The 15,439-nt window shown below is 41.8% G+C and overlaps 1 protein-coding gene across 1 annotated transcript in view; it reads right to left on the reverse strand.

Annotated features, from left to right (window-relative positions):
• Positions 1-2,755: 2,755 nt before the first annotated feature.
• Positions 2,756-15,439, reverse strand: part of LOC142463905 (uncharacterized) — an 87,696-nt gene continuing 75,012 nt past the window's right edge. The window contains exon 3 of the mRNA XM_075566752.1: positions 2,756-7,150. Within this exon, the coding sequence (XP_075422867.1) occupies positions 6,459-7,150 (692 nt within the window). The 3' untranslated portion in view covers positions 2,756-6,458. The remainder of the gene's footprint in view (positions 7,151-15,439) is intronic.

Raw genomic sequence — 15,439 nt, forward strand, 5'->3', positions numbered from 1 at the left:
TAAGGGGTTAAATGAGGACATAGACATTTGGTCTTTGTATTAGACTCTAGCCTCCTGTATATGTCATGCCTATTTGTACACTCATCCCTGTATATGTATTTGTTTGCCTCTAACTTTGGCTTCTCTTTTTCAGAAATTCTATTTCTCATGCGTCGAGTTTTAACCATTCATATGTTTTAATTTTTGAATTGCAATGTTATACTGTATTTTTGTACTTGAATGCATTTTGTTATAAATCAATTCTGTTTTTTATGAGACACAGCTATATGCAGGTTTTAATGAGCAATACGCTACACCTTTAATTGACGATACAGCAATTAGACACCACACGTTTGATTGGGGGATGCTGGGTATATATATGTGTACAACCCCCCTCCATCTGCATACATTCCCTGAAGAAGTAACCTAGTGTTACGAAACGCGTTGGAAGGGTGTCTCTGCTCGTATTTCTGTACCCCTGTGTGTTCAGAACACACTTTGTGTATTTTCCCCCGTATGTAAGTGCCAGTCAGTTTTTGCTGATTCCACATTTGCTACTACGTGCATTGTACTCCACGTTGCTGTGAGCATCCAGCACGGCCCGCACGCTGTGCGTTCCAGCAGGCGCCTCCTGGAAGTCGATGGTCAATTTGTGACGTCATCGCCGGGCGCCCCACGAGGAGTAGAGGCAAGCGAGTGGCGTGCAAGCCGTGTGGACACTGACTGAGGCTGGTACATGCCGCTTTGAGCCTTGTGTCATAAAGTCACCTTTTAAACTTTACATCACTATGTGCGTTTTGCGCCCTGTTATTTTGTTTTTTGTCTTGGAGTGATATACCTTGAAAAAGAAAACATCAATGAATAAAAATAATTGTCATGACATGTTAATTAAGGTCAGCAACACACAGAAGTGACACTTTTCTATGTGATATTAAACAAAATATATAAAACGTCAAATATGATCTGAAATACACAATAGGCTACACATCATTGTGACACACATGTCACACTCCAAATGAACATTTGTATGTAACCATATTGCACTAGCTATTGGCTATCAACATAGTAGGTTTATTGTTTATGCATAACCAAAAATAGCATGTACAGAAAAGATAGATTTTGTACACATTATTCCCTCACGTACACACAAAACGTTTTAGTGGTAAGAAGTATAATACAACCTGTTGATGAATGACATACCGGTGCCACATGCATTTGTCCACACAGCAGAGAACAGAAAGGTGGGAGAACCATATTCATCTGTTTCCTAAGTGAATGGTATTTGGACACGTATTTATCATGACAATGAATTAATACATCTATGTAGTACTATGAACATATAGGTAGTTGCTTACATGAAAAATATGTGTTAATCACATTACAACGTGTCTCCACACCACAGGCTGTTTGCTCAGTGTCAGCTGCTAAATGTACGGGATGCTCCTCCTCCAAGCCCTGACGTATGTCGGTTTCTAAATTATGGCGGAGTGCCAGATTGTGCAAAATGCAACAAGCAATTACAATATCTGACACTTTAGCAGGCTTATATTGAAGTGCCCCACCAGTTCGATCTAAACACCGGAATCTTGTTTTAAGCATCCCAAATGTTCTCTCGATGACAGATCTTGTAGATATATGTGCAACATTATACCTCTCCTCTGCTTCAGATTGAGGGTTTGGCACTGGGGTCAACAGCCACGGCCTAATTCCGTATCCTGAGTCACCTATAATCCATCGTGCACAAATATGAAACAATTTGTGTAAACATTATTACATAAAACATTTCATAGAAAAACAAGAGTTGTTTGTGAACACATCATAATATGTACTCATCCACCAGCCAACCAGGTCCAAAATAGCCTTGTTCAAAAGCATGTAACACTGATGAGTTTATCAGGATAGAGGAATCGTGGCTGGAACCAGGGAATTTGGCTACCACATGCATAATCTACATCGTGGCATCGCATACCACCTGTACATTCAGGGAATGGTAGTGCTTACGATTGCGGTAAGCATGCTCACTCTGACTAGGCGGGATCAAGGCAACATGGGTGCAATCTATTGCACCCATCACACATGGTATCCCGGCTATGGTATAAAAGCTATTCCTCACTTCCAGCCACTCTGTGTGCTCTGTAGGAAAATGAATATAATTCCTAGCGCATCTATTCAGTGCACATATAAACTGGGTAAAGGCCCGCGACAATGTAGATTGCGAGACCCCGCCCACTATGCCCACAGTTGTCTGGAATGACGTGGAAGCAAGATAATGTAATGAGCACAGCATTTTAACAAGCCCAGGGACTGCATGACCTCTGGCTGTCACAAAATCTAAATCTCCCTGTATCTCTTCATAAAGAGCTAAGATTGCTGCTGAACTCAAACGATACTGACTTATGATCTCCTCCTCACTCATCCCATCTAACATGGTTCTCTCCCTGTACAAATGTGGACGAGGCGCAACTTCTCTCCTCTCTCTTCTCCTCTCATCTCCTTACCCTCTCCCTCTCCACTCCCTGTCCCTGTCCCTTCCTTTTACATCCTGTCCCTCAGCTAGCCTCTCCTCCAATAGAATCTTCCTCCTTCTGATGAACAATCGTATCATCTTCAGGTCTGTAGCTGTCAATGCGCAGGTAATTGCCCTCCTTTAAATACCTATGTGATGATGTCATGTGACTTGATGAAGTGCAAGGTGTTACATAAACATATCCAAGTTGTGAACTCCAAACGGGTATACAGTACAAATTATACGGATTATTTATGTGTGTTCACCAGGCAATCATGATATTTGACTATGATGTTACGTTAAGCTTTGTACAACAATTTTGACGTTGAAAAACTACGTTGCAACATGTCTAATTTAGCATGTTATTGTCACATGTTCACATGAACTAATTATAATTTGCATATGCATAATTTAATGCCATCAGGATACTTGCTATTGATTATGTTTCAATCGTCTACAAATGAGGTACTATTATAGATCTGTGTATAACTTAGCATGAAATGATTATAATGCATCGTGTACAATGTAAACATGCAATGTTATTGAATGTCCAATTGAGGACGTCATAAAAAGAGGGAGGTCACAAACTACATGTAAACATGAAAAAAAACAGCTACATTTACATTTGATCATGCGTTACACATTCAAAGCATTCTATAATGTATACCAACATTACTATACGCTGGATCTGTTAGATGTGTGAAATCTGTTACATCATATAATAAATTGAAGCACACTTAAGTAACATGTTTCATATGATGTGACCTCTTCCTTTAAGAGTTTACTATAGGAGTTTCCCTTGACACATCATAACATTAAGACTAATACACGCAAATCATCATAACATAGACAAGTACAATGTTCTGCCAATAATAAACGTAAGCAGTGACACGATGAAGTGAATTACATCGACACTGTAATGCCAAGCACATTTTTATTATAAGCAATAGAACGTAAACACTCCTATAAAGTTATAAGTCCCCGCTCCATTGACTCCATTGATGTAGAGATGAGCTATTTTTTCTAAGTGCCGTCCCGGCAACCTTGCCGATCCTTCTCCCCTCCAACTTGCCAACTTTAGTTGGCGGGACAAATTGCCGTAGAAATCTCAATTTTAGAGTGCCGATCAGCACCGATAAGCTGATCGGGGCTACTAGAATACAGCCGATTTCAAAAAGTGGCCAAAAGTGCCGATAATTGGGTTATCGGCAGCCGCCTACCGATAAATTTTTATCGGGAAGACAAAATGCTGATTTTGGCCACTTATCGGCGCTTACTGAATCGCAAAGGCAATTTTGGCGGGAAAATGACGATAAAAGCCTTATCGGCGCTTACTGCACGAGGCCCTTGGTCTCTAGATGTCAGTGTCTGGTTAGGAATGTATTTAACTCCATAAACTGCACTACATTGTATTGAATAAACTTCACTGCTACACTAGTAATTAGAAACATTCTAAATATATGGAGCAGAGCTTAAAGAGCTCGATTGCAACAAAAGATACATACAGGCCATTGATGTAGCTAAAGCAATTTCTTAGAAAACCAAAAGACAGGTGTCAATATAAATATCAGCTGTCAGCAAACTAGTAAGATGAAATACAGCAAATGTATTTACTTAGAACATTTATTATATTATGACACCGCCTAACGATAGCAAAGAGAAAAAGGCACATAGTTAGAATATATATAGTACAACATTGTCCTCCAGACTTATAATTATTAAAATTATTTCAATGATTAGATCACAGATGTGAAATATCAATGTGAAAACATCATAAGTGATCATGATATGTTATATATTTAAGAAAGCCAAATTGGAAGATATAATCCTACTTTTTACATAAGGTTCTATGCTAAGTCCATTTGGAGAAAGGCAGCCACTTCAGAGAAAACATTCCAGATCCCAATCTGTATTGAGACCATGGGGTTGAAGCGTTCCCAAAGTAAAAATCCAGAACGCCTCTCTCTGATGTAGCAGCCTGTCACTATGCCCCCTCCCCCTCTGAGGAGCGGGATATGTTCCAATGGTGTACATTTTAACAATTGGAGAGAACCTAGGGGACTCTCTGAGAAATGCTTTGACATGGGGTGATTTGTATCCTGATGGCGTATTAATCTCACGTGTTATAACACACGTATTTTGAGCAACCTTGTTGTTAGGCCCACATATTGTTTATTGCAACCGCAACTTAATAAATAAACCACATAACTGGCTTGACATGTAATAAATGTTTTAATATTAAAATTACGTGTCTTGTCTTTGTTACTAAGCGTTAGGGTCTTCTGCATATATGGACAGATAGCACAATGTCCGCATTTGTGGGAACTCTTGAGTTGCGGAAAAAATCCCCTATGTTTGTTAGATTTCTGACTGGAGAACAAACTGGGCGATACTTGATTGACTATTGTTCGTGACTTGGAAAAGACTACTTTAGGACCAGGAGAAACTAGATCAAGAAGGTGAGGGTCAAGGGACAATACCGGCCAGTGCTTCCTTATGATAGCAGATATAGCCATTGCGTGGCTGCTATATGGTGTAATGAAATACAGCACTTCATCAACCGTCTTAAGTGGTCACCGTATGGAGTCATAGCAATGAGCTCTGTCCTGTTCTTGGACAATGCATGACCAAATGCTTCATTAACATCATTGATATTGTAACCTCTTTGTAGAAAGTGATTTTTGAGATCAATGCATCTCAACTTAAAATCTTCCAAGGAAGAACAATTTCTGCGAAGACGCAGAAATTGTCTTTTTGGGAATTGCCTTAAATAAGGATCTCTTGTGGCAACTCCCTGCATGTAATAGAGAGTCGCGAGAGTTATCCTTATGATATACCTCACTTTGTACTTTGAGATTCAGATCTACAAATAATGTCAAGTCCAAAAACTGAAAGTGATGTGAGTGAAAGTGATGTGTGAACCGTAAATTGAAAGAATTATTATTAAGAAAAACAAACAAAAAAAGCTGCAGGTCCTGAACTGAACCTCTCCAAATAATAAGCAAGTCGTCAATGTAGCGCTTATTTAGCACCACATTGCGACAAAACGGATTCTTATCTCCAAACACATGGGACATTTCCCACCAACCCTTGAACAGGTTGGCGTAGGATAGGGCAAAGCAAGTCACCATCGCGGTCCCACGTGTTTGGTGATAAACTGAAAATGTTCCCGCTATATTGGCTGCACATGTTCAAGGGCTTAAATAGCAGCCAGGGACTTCCAGGCCCTGCCTGAGCATTGTATACTTTTCATTGTGTTCCTGGCCATCCTGGGCTCTAGTTCCTGAGCCTTCCCTGTTCCTGAGCCTTCCGTGTGGCTTGCCTATCCCTGTGGCTTCCCTGTTCATTTGGAATTCCTGTTGCTGCCCCCGAACTCGCTGCCTTCCGCCTGCCCTGACCTTTTGTCTGTTGCCTGGATTCTGCACCACTGCCGCCTGCCCTGACCCTTTGCCTGATTACCAACCATGGATATTCTAACAGAACTCTGTCCCTGGGCTCTAGTCGGTTAATTGGCATCCCTACCTCAGCCCTGTGGGTCTGCTTCCTGACCGAAGACGAGCATCGTCACATAAGGTTCCAAAATGTATTAAAGACAATCGATATTTTGGTCAGTTACTTAGACCTTTGTCAAGGTGTCAAGATGCCGGTCTCTTCTCTTGTCACATAGTAGTAAGAACAAATCTCCTGTCTGTATGGTCAGCCAGCAGCCACCATTACGAAAAATCTAGGTTGGCAGCTGTCACAGTGCTGGATTTGTTTAACATTTGAATGTCCTTAAACTAGTTAGTGTTCTATTTCTCAGTAACACACAGGTGGGGGTGGGGGGGGGGGAGTCCGTCATGGACATACTCCTGTTATTGTTTTATTTTGTTCTTACTTCTCAATAATTCATATTTATTACAAAGTGATAATACTCTTGTTTTGAATGTTATCTCTTCATTGGCACTTTGTTGCTCGCTGCCAGCCCACTGCTCTATGCCAACTCTTTGTTCTCCTCCAGCTCTTGGCTCTTTGTTGCTGGCACCTTGCTGCTTGCCGCTGGCTCTTTGCTCTTTGTTGCCGGCACTTTGCTGTTTGCCGCCGGCTCTTTGCTTTTTGTTGCCTGCATTTTGCTGCTTGCCGCTGGCTCTTTGCTTTTTGTTGCCAGCATTTTGCTGCTCGCCGCCGGCTTTTTGCTCTTTGTTGCCTGCACTTTACTGCTTGCCGCCGGCACTTTGCTGCTTGCCGCCGGCTCTTTGCTGCTTGCCACCGGCTCTTTGCTGCTTGCCGCTGGCTCTTTGCTCTTTGTTGCCAGCACTTTGCTCTCCACCGGCACTTTTCTCTTTGTGACCGGCACTTTGCTGCTTGCCGCCGGCTCTTGGCTCTTTGTTGCTTGCACTTTACTGCTTGCCGCCGGCACTTTGCTGCTTGCCGCCGGCTCTTTGCTACTTGCCGCCGGCTCTTTGCTCTTTGTTGCCTGCACTTTGCTGGTTGCTGCCTGCTCTTTTCTCTTTGTTGCCAGCACTTTGCTCTCCGCCGGCACTTTGCTCTTTGTGACCGGCACTTTGCTGCTTGCCGCCAGCTCTTGGCTTTTTGTTGCCGGCACTTTGCTGTTTTCCGACGGCACTTTGCTGCTCTCCGCTGTCTCTTGGCTCTTTGTTGCCGGCACTTTGTTACCTTTAAAAGCTGTAAAAAACAGATGAAGGATTCCACATTAGCTTAAATGCGGCAACCTCCAATAGTTATACAGACATACCCCGCATTAACGTACGCAATGGGATCAGAGCTTGTATGTAAAGCGAAAATGTACTTAAAGTGAAGCACTACCTTTTCCCTACTTTACGATGCATGAACTGTACGGCAATCGTCATATACGTGCATAACTGATTTAAATAACACATGTGTAAAAGGCTCTATAGTCTCCCCGCTTGTGCACAGCTTCAGTACAGGTAGGGAGCCGGCATTGCTGTTCAGGACATGCTGACAGGCGCATGCGCGAGCTGCCGTTTGCCTATTGAGCGATATGTACTTACTCGCGAGTGTACTTAAAGTGAGTGTCCTTAAACCGGGGTATGCCTGTACATGTGTAGCGCCCCCTGGTGAGGACTACTATGGTAGTGTAAGGGTTGAGGGTTAACTGTGTGGGCTCACACAGTTACTCCTCTCTCCACCATGTGATGCAGGATGACTTGAATGATAGCCACACCCCAGTACAGTAGGTCTTGTGACCAGCGATGTCACCATGGGTAGATGGTTGGGTATATATATATAGTGCTCCCAGTGTTCTAGAAGCAGGTTCCTTGAGAGTAGCAGTGAAGAGGGCGTCACATTTTTATGTATATATGTTCAAGTGTATAGTTATGTGCAGTAAGCATATCCTGTCACCTTTATTGTTTTCGGTTAAGGAATGTGCCCTTTACAGATAGAGCCCATAGTAATGAGCAGAGATTGCAAGTGCTGAGCAGGGATTCTCAGAGTAGAAACTTTGGAGCATAGCTGAAGCGGACCAACCAAAGGGTTCCTAGTGAAGCCATGATCCAATAGGTATGCACAAGGTAGGCAGCGCACAGAGTGATGGGGAGAAATACATATAATAGAGACTATACACTGAATTGGATTAAATAAAATGGAAGATATAATGATATATCGGGAAATCAAAATTCCAGGCTTCAAAAGGGAGAGGAAAGACAAGCTTCTTCTCTATCGAGTTACCAGCCAAAAACTCATGATTTTTTAAGGACCGAATGGGTCTTCCAGTTTGTGAGAGACCCGAAACAGATTCTTAACTTTTGTTGAGACAGATACACCAAAAGGAATAATAAAAAGAAGAATATCAGAGGAAAACGGGAGAAGAGGAGGAGGGAGGACAAAAAGAACACATTGGCAGTGAATAATATTTTCAATTTAAGTCAAAAGATATTAACAGATATAGAGAATTAAGTACTTTTTAAGGGACTTGTGTTTGCCCCTACTTTAAGACTAAATACAGCTCAACCCCATTATAGCACGATCCGAGGCTCTGTCAGGCGACAAGCATGCTGGGAGATGTAGTCTTTGGGTGTCAAAAGCCATAGGGGAAAGGACAGGCAACAAGAGCTCTATTTAAACAAAACACACACACTCGCCCGAAGCTGATGAAGCAGGGATAGAGCTGCAGATGCTGGGTAAGTCCTCGTGGAACCCCTGTTCGTGGTGGCCATTTTGTTTTAAAATTGTTTTTTGTACATACTAAATTTAGGCCAAAGTCTACTTTTTATCCCAGTCCTTTAAAGGGAAATCATTTAGAGGTATTTTTCAAACTAATGAATGTATGTATGTATATCTTTATATAGCGTCATTAATTTATAAGCACTTCACAGAGGTAATACACGTGATAATCATAGAAATAGCAAATAATACAAATAGCCCATTATGGGAAGTGCTTCAGACATAAAAGTGACATTTAGGAAAAGGAGTCCCTGCACTGAAGAACTCACAATCTAATATCACAATCAAATACAGTTTTGCAACTACTTACCATGGAAAAAAATAAAAGGTTCCATAATAATCTTACAAAAGACAGAAAGAAAAGCTTTGAAAGATCTTTCAATAGACAAAAGTATGGTCATTAAGCAAGCGGTTAAGGGAGGGGAGAAGTGATCATGGAATGGCTAAGCCCAAGAGACAGCACACCTGCATTTTTGTTCGTGGAGTCGGAACATCTTTCAGGGCAGCTACCTTACTGGTCAGTGCAATAGAAGAGAGAAATGGTAGAGCACAACCAGAATTATCCAAAAAAAAATTAAAAAGAGGAAAGTGCGTTATCCATAAAGGGGGTTTAATAGTCATGGAAAAAAAGGGCAAGGCATTACCCTACCAACATGTTTCGTGCTCTGTGTAGCACGAAACATGTTAGTAGGGTAATGCCTTGCCCTTTTTTCCCATGATGAGAGAGTGGAGAGATTGGGGAAAAAAAGGAAGGGAGGGGTGCTAGCTCTTGCTACAATCCGTGTAATGGTGCCAGAGGTAACAGAATAATGGACAGAAATACACTCCCTAGACTGGTGAAAAGAGGCCCCTATATAACTAGCACTCATAAGGTAATAGTAAAGTGTATAGAATCAAACTTAAATGTTATTGGTATATAAAATAAAAAAGTGGGGTGAACATACAAACACAACAAACAATGCGTAGAGCAACAAATGAAATGATTAAAAAAGTATTAAACGGCACACCTCCTAATCACCGCAGTGACTGGGGTTGTGTACAGAGGGACTAATAAGGACTGGCAACCCACATTGATTTAGTTGTGGAGTGTTGCCTCAGGGTAGTAAATACATCAATCCGGGAAAGTGCGGTGTATACTGTATGTATGTTAATATAACACCCTAAAACACCATCCAAACTACACCTGGTTAAATTGTCACACAGACAGCTACATTGAGGGGTCCGAGAAATCAAGAGGCCCCATTGATTTAAAGATGGCTCTAATTTTCGACCAGATATATTGGATGTAGCCTAATAGAGTGAATACTTAAGGCTTAATATAGCTTGATTGGTTGTATTCACATTGTATTCAAATAAGTGACAATAAAAATAGTCCTTGTACGCAACGCAAATTAAAAGCTTATGTCGTGTCAAAAACTAGGCTACAGTGTATCTAGGAATGAATAATTGATGAGTGGAAAGCCACAAATACATTATATTTTGTGGCTAACAATTAGAATCTCCATTCAGCAGACTGACAATGGTATGTAAATTCATCCTGATACCAGAGCCAGATAGGAGCAACATTTAATATATTACACACTAATCCTTTTCTAATGAGACCCAATATTAATAAAAATTAAAGGCTCAAAAAGGGTGAAAACATGTTGCTCTCATACTCTGTGGTAGGAGCTTAAAAACAAAAATAAAACAAACAATGAAAGAAAACAGAAATAGTCCTTGGCGCACTATCTGGTATATAAACCTGACAGAAAAATGAAGTCCAAAGATCTTGGTAGTGAAGATTGTTGGTCCGGAATCCAATCGTACTCAAAGTCCTCTGAGGTGGTGGAATCAGATTTGTGCGAATGATGCTTTAATGCATGCCAGACCAATATGATTGGGTTCAAAGCAGGATCTTAATGAATGTTGCAGATGTGTTTTGGGGTCAATGTCTTGGAAGGACTGGTGACCACTCCAGATGTGAAGTATTCAGAAATGTTACGTTCTTCCCTCTGAGCAATAATGACCTTCTCTATGTAGACTCTCTAATATGAGGAAAAAGCCTTAATGGACTGGTCATGCACAGCTGCATCTAAAGGAGGAGGAGTCAGACTTGGGAGGAGTCAGACTTCCAAATAATTGTTTACTAAGTCTTTAGATGCAGCTGTGCATGACCAGTTCATTAAGGCTTTTTCCTCATATTAGAGAGTCTCCATCAGAAGGTAATTATTGCTCAGAGGGAAGAACGTAACATTTCTGAATACTTCACATCTGGAGTGGTCACCAGTCCTTCCAAGACATTGACCCCAAAACACATCTGCAACATTCATTAAGATCCTGCTTTGAACCCAATCATATTGGTCTGGCATGCATTAAAGCATCATTCGCACAAATCTGATTCCACCACCTCAGAGGACTTTGAGTACGATTGGATTCCGGACCAACAATCTTCACTACCAAGATCTTTGGACTTCATTTTTCTGTCAGGTTTATATACCAGATAGTGCGCAAGGACTATTTCTGTTTTCTTTCATTGTTTGTTTTATTTTTGTTTTTAAGCTATTGTTGTACTTACCTTGTGGATAGGTTTGTGGTTTTTCAATCCTTAGGCAGCCGTCTTCTCAGTCTGTTATATTAGTCTGTAGAATTCACTAGTTTATTGTTGTATCTTTGTAAGGGGATTCCAACATTTAGAGCACTTATCCATCATTATCGTGTATTGTTAAGTTAGGCTAATAGGTTGAGCGCTTAGTATATGTTTAGTTTAATTTTTTCTATCACAGTATCTGTGGTAGGAGCAGTGACTTAATAATAATGTGTTTTAGATCAAAAGGGGGTACCTAGGATATATAGTATGGAACCCCAGCAAATAATATACAGAGAAGTAATCTTGATCAGTGTAGTATAATAGTCTTATAGCTGTGTCGTTTAACCAAGGTAAGTAATCTAACCTTTTAGTGGAGTTTCAACAGATACATGTATGATAATATATACGGGTCTCACCTCCATCAAATAGTGTGCTATAGAGCTCCACTCGGCGTGGTGTATTCATGAACACCACAGAACAGGAAATTCCGAGTGGAGTAGACTGAGTAAACTGAGTAGACTGATCAGGTATAAATCATGTGATGTGGCAGCTCTCCTCTCTAAAACTGCAGAGGGGCTGCTTACAAGAGACAGCTCCTGCCGAACATACGATGTGGAGTGACGTCACAGAGTGTGCGCCCACCTCTTGATAAAGTGCTCTGTGTAGCACGAAACATGTTGGTAGGGTAATGCCTTAACCTTTTTTTCCATGACTATTAAACCCTTTTATGGATAACACACTTTCCTCTATTTAATTTTTTTTGGATAATTCCGGTTGTGCTCTACCATTTCTTTCTTCTAGTGCATTCTATCTTCACAGACGGAGGCACACCTTGAAGGTCTGATGGGAACAACATGGACGCTGCAGCAGATTCATGAGTTTTTCCTGTCTGCTACATGGTTATATCATTCTACTAAGGGATCAGGGTATTATCTATTGGGGTGATTATTAGCTCTTGGGTTCCTGGATAACTTGAGTGTCATCTATGCTGGCTTACCAACTAGGATACCACACCCAGTACCCTCCCTACAATCAAGATACATCCCAGACCTCATACAGGATTTACCATCATTATTTCATCATTACCATGACTGTATACGTTTCTTAGGACCACTCATTATATTCCCGCTTACTGGTCAGTGGCCTTACTTTTCCAACTCCAACCGCATAACCTAAGTATTTGTTTTGGCCTTACCTAAGGCACATTTCTTAGGGTTGCCTATGAGCTCTGCTTCTCTTAGAGACCTGAAGACAGCTTTCAGCCTGTTTAGATGGGCCCACCAGTGTTTACTCTAGATGAAAATGTTGCCCAGGTATGCTGCGGCATAAGAGATGTATGGAAGAACCGGAGCAAAGCCAGAATCCAAGGTTGAAAAAATGAAGGAATAAATTGAATATCCAGGGCAACTCCAAATAATAATAGATTTATTGTGTAGCTCGTGATTGATAACAGGTGAAACTGCACCTACGCGTTTCGTGCGTAAGCACTTTATCAAGGTGTAAGGTACAATAACAGAGCACACATTTATATACATACCCTTCATACCATTTATTACCGGGAATGACGTCATTAGTCCGCGACTCAGAATAGCGTGTTTCATTGTGGACAAATATACAGCACCCTGGACACTTATGAACTTACAGTATACCAAAACAGTTTTTGACAGAGTATACATGTGATTTTGAGCACCATTTTCTCATCCAACTATACGCTGAGGCATAAGCCCTCTGAGGTCTCACCACCTTATCCACAAGTCTCTGGAAAGTGGCTGATTCTCCATGCAGACCAAATGGCATCATCACGAATTGATATAAACTCATCGGAGTGGCGAAGACGGTTTGGCACTTGGACTCCTCCTCTAAAGTTCACCATCTCTGCTATGCTGCAGTCCCTTTGCGGTCAAGCCTGCGCATCAAATCCTTGTCCTAACCCCCTAGGGGTATTATTTTCTTTTTGTTTGGGGACCCAAGCCAACGTTGCATTCCAGGACCCAAAAGATTAATTTTCCACGGCTCCTGCTTCAAAGTCAAGTACACCTCTCACTGTTTCTTCGACAGTAATTGCTGTAACACTTGCTGGTTATAAGGCCCTAGATTTAAAGGCAAGTTCCCCTTTCTCTGACTGTCCTGCGGTGTTTGACATACCTATTATTAATACTAAGACTGCTGCTTTTAAAGTCAAGTTTCCCTTTCTCTGATTCCCTGCAATGTCTGATGTCAATTTTAGTCATTCTAAGGTTCCTGCTTTAAAGACAGGTTCACTTTCCACTGATGTCCCCACATGGTTAAATAGACATATTTCTGAATCCTCTAAGAGAAGTTCATCTACTGCTGGGTTCCCTGCAATGTTTGATACCCCTATCTTTGATTGTAATGCTCTTGCCTTAAAGTTTCCCACTGTATTTGGTATACCTATTGTTGCTTCTCAGACTCCCACTTCAGAGACAAGCATATCTTTCACTGATTTCTATGCAGTGGATGTTATAACCATTGACCTGATTGCAGTATCTGATATAATCCTTACTAATTCAAAGGATCCCGCTTTAAACACAGATTTACTACCCACTAATGCCTGTGCAGCGCCTGATGTACCCTTTCCTGATTTTATGGCACCCACTTCAAAGACAAACGCATCCTTCTTGGATTTTCTTGCAGCACCTGATGTATCCATTGCTGATTCCTACTGTATGCTCCCACTGGGAAAACAAGCGTACTTACATCTGATTACCCTTCAGTATCGAATGCTCTGCTGGTTCTATGACCCCCACTGCAGAGACAAGTTTTATGCACATTGATTCTCTTGGAGAGTCTAATTATAAGGATCCCTAAACAAGGCTGCCGAGAGAGGACATCTGCCTCTACCAACATGGCCTCCGAGGCAGGAAATCAGCCTCATTCGGGATCTATTGCCTGCACCTGCCTGCTCCCTTTGTATGGTTTCATTCCCCGCTCATCCTTGCCTGTGCAAGGTTCAGTTTTCCTGTTCTCCTCCGAAGCCGTGCCCTGCCTGCCTTGTTGCCGTTCTACCTTGCCTTGACGATCCTGCCTTCTCCAGCCTGACTTTGGAACTTTTACCACTACTATTCTGCCTTCTCCAGGTCTGCCCCCGAACAGTGACCACGATTATCCTGTCTTCTCCTGCCCTGACCTCACTATTTTACTCTTCAGGATTTGGATCCCAGGTACAGGTCGGTCTCTACTCTCCACCTCTGCCTAGCAGGTCTGTCTCCTGGACAGTACACAGCAACGTACGTAACCGTAACTAATGTATCAACAGCAGATTCCAAGGATCTCACGTCCAAGACAACTTTACTGCTCATGGATTCCCTGCCATCTGTATTGATGCATTCCGATATTCATCTGCCCAAGGGTGCTTTGTCACCTTTACTATCACAGATGGGTTGCTATGTGTAACTAGACTAGACCTTTCATTGGGCCCCCTCAATCTCTGTCCATTCTGCAGTCTGACCTGAATTCAACCTGTGGCAGAACATTCTCATCAACTTTTACATGCAGATCAGAGTAATATTTACTCCACCGGAACTTTTGCCTTATGATTCTGACCAACAGTATGTGCCTCTTAGTCCGTACTCTGGGACTATTACAGAGACATTTGCATCAATCTTGCAGCCTTTTGTCAGGCTTATACAGCTTGTGCCTGAGTCTCCAGATTTGCTGCCACCCTGCATGTCCAAGTATTCAGACTGTGATCATTAACTGGTATCTATGTACATGCAATCGGTTGAGCAGCAAGTTTTGGCATTTGTGTTGACGATGCCTGTGATGTTACCGAAGTGCCACTATGATGCATTCTTCATATCAAGACTTACAATGCCATTGCTTTCTGTCTCGGAGATTGTACTCACTCAGAAATGGTCTTGCCTCAAATCTACAACACTCGTTTCTGGAATAATTCCTGGTCGCTAATATCTCTAATCAAGCCAAATTTTGGTCACCTGGAGGTTTCTCTTAAAGGGGGGGAATACTGTACGGGTTCCAGTCCTGGGTCTTGCCGTAACTTGCCCATACATGGCTGTTACAGCCATCTTTGATCCTGGAAAATCTCTTCCTGGACTTAGTAATTGGCTGCACATGTTCTAGGGATTTAAATAACAGTCAGTTACTCCCAGCCCGAGCATGGTATGCTCTCACATGTGTTCCTGGACCCCTTGAGATCTTGTTCCTGAGCCATTCCCATG

The sequence above is a fragment of the Ascaphus truei genome, chromosome 12 (genome assembly GCF_040206685.1).
Source record: "Ascaphus truei isolate aAscTru1 chromosome 12, aAscTru1.hap1, whole genome shotgun sequence".
Lineage (NCBI taxonomy): Eukaryota > Metazoa > Chordata > Amphibia > Anura > Ascaphidae > Ascaphus > Ascaphus truei.